Source organism: Sinocyclocheilus anshuiensis, unplaced genomic scaffold, assembly GCF_001515605.1.
Source record: "Sinocyclocheilus anshuiensis isolate Anshui unplaced genomic scaffold, SAMN03320099.WGS_v1.1 scaffold698, whole genome shotgun sequence".
NCBI classification, from domain to species: Eukaryota; Metazoa; Chordata; class Actinopteri; order Cypriniformes; family Cyprinidae; genus Sinocyclocheilus; species Sinocyclocheilus anshuiensis.
The window spans coordinates 544,489-546,365 of NW_015544168.1; the positions used below are offsets into that span (position 1 = coordinate 544,489).

The 1,877-nt window shown below is 36.1% G+C and overlaps 1 protein-coding gene across 1 annotated transcript in view; it reads left to right on the forward strand.

The window, feature by feature from the left end:
* The window catches only part of LOC107695961 (uncharacterized), a 3,488-nt gene extending 1,811 nt beyond the window's left edge, over nucleotides 1–1,677 (forward strand). Inside the window, exons 4-7 of the mRNA XM_016496083.1 lie at nucleotides 21–137; nucleotides 217–280; nucleotides 560–641; nucleotides 1,533–1,677. Coding sequence (XP_016351569.1) covers nucleotides 21–137; nucleotides 217–280; nucleotides 560–641; nucleotides 1,533–1,677 — 408 coding nt within the window. The remainder of the gene's footprint in view (nucleotides 1–20; nucleotides 138–216; nucleotides 281–559; nucleotides 642–1,532) is intronic.
* The last annotated feature ends 200 nt before the right edge of the window (nucleotides 1,678–1,877 follow it).

The following is a 1,877-nucleotide window of genomic DNA, read 5'->3' on the forward strand; positions in this document are numbered from 1 at the left end:
TACGTGTTTTGAATGAAAAGGTGAAGCATGTCCTGTCCCAGGCTGAGAACATAGAGATGGCACACCTGCTTGTCAAGAGTCTAACGTTAATGTCCCACTTCCAGGAACATGAAGATGGACTGGTTTTGCATGCAGACGTAAGTATTTAATTTTCTTCTTTCCACTTCACTAAATTATATTATGTATTCTTATTTGTTTATTGTGTGTTCTCTACAGGTTACTGCATCTGATGTTGAGAAGACACACAATCTGCCTGCCAGTCCTCGTCTGATTTTGCTGGGTTAGTGTGTCATTACATGTGATGAAGTAGAAACATTTACTAATGGTTGAGATATAAAATTGTTAACATTGCTATGGTACACGATTGTTAAAATTAAATTTTCTTGAAGGTAGTTCTTTGAAATGAGTTGTGAAAAAAATGTGTTAATTGTTATTGTTTTTATTTATTTATTTATTTTTATTTTAGGTATGGCAGAGCCGGCAAATGCTGTATGGTAGATGATAAGCCTAGAGGGCTGTGTTATTTGTGAGTGTGTCCAGTCAACATTTTTGACTGCAGTTGCAACAGTGTTTGCTGTGTACTACATCTTCAACCTGCAGTATCAAGAGGAGGCTTGTTGCACGTTAGAATTTCTTCAAAGGTAAGTATTTTCCTTTTTGCTTATGTTTTTTTTCACTCTCTTAGAATCTATGGTAACACTTTATAATAAGTATACAGTAGTAAAGTAGTAAATAATTTGCAAACTAGTTAACTCATAGCCTTTCTCCTGTGTTCTCCTTGTGTTCTTCCAGTGTCTGATGTGTGAATAAAACCGCATTTCAGTTCATTATCTGAAACACTGCCAAATGTGGTTTTATTCACATGCCGAAGTCGATTACAAGATACAGGGATCTGAAGTAAGTGTGTTTTGCTTGATTATCTGAAACAATTAACTTATTTGCACAATCTTTATATTTGCATTTTGCATTGGCGCCAACCCAGTGTGGTTTAAAATGGAGGATTTGCTTAATTTGCATTCTTGTTCCTAAGTTAGGCGTGTGTAAAGTTGGCATATATTAACCTTATATATAGGGAAATCGAAAATAGGCGTGTAAACTTAATTTTACTAAGGAAGCATATACACTTGCCGCCTTTTGCATGAGCACTTGACTTGATCGGTGGAGGATGGGTAGAAACGTTTGCTTTTTCGGAGTGACGCATTCTCAGTGGAAGTGTTGCGCGGATTTCATCTTAACAAGTCGTATCTAAAGCGATTTAGAGTGTAATCTAAATATATTCTAACTTATTGTTTATTAAGTGGGCTTTGTATATGAGCACATTTTAATCGCAGATTTTGCACTGTCACAATAAATCCAAACAAGGAGACAGCATCTATATAGATAATTTGCAAATGATTTATACGTGCTTTGTTACTGTATACTTATTATAAAGTGTTACCAAATTAATCTAAATTCTAAATCAAATGAATTAATCAGAATTTTAAGAAATGGTTATTGTATACTTTCGTAATTTGTAATGCAACTGCCCTTAGACGCTTCATTGGAATAAACCCAGAAAGAGGCTCAAAGACCTGCAGAGGCAAGGTAGTCTCCAAGAAGACGGGGAAGGTGGCGAATAAGAAATCTGCTACAGTCAATCCAAAGGTTGCCTCTCGATGCAAGCTGTTAATCAGTTAAGTTGGTCCACTAATGTTACTCGAATGCACCGTTACCTCTCCATCCTCTAATCACTTGCCGGACTGGTCACCCCACTTTGTTCCGGGACCTCGCAATTTACAAATTAAGCACTGCTCATACTAGTGGTGTGGAAGAAACTTGTTATTTTAGTCGAAGCGTAAAAACGAAATTTAAAAGGTAAAATAATATAAAATCATCAG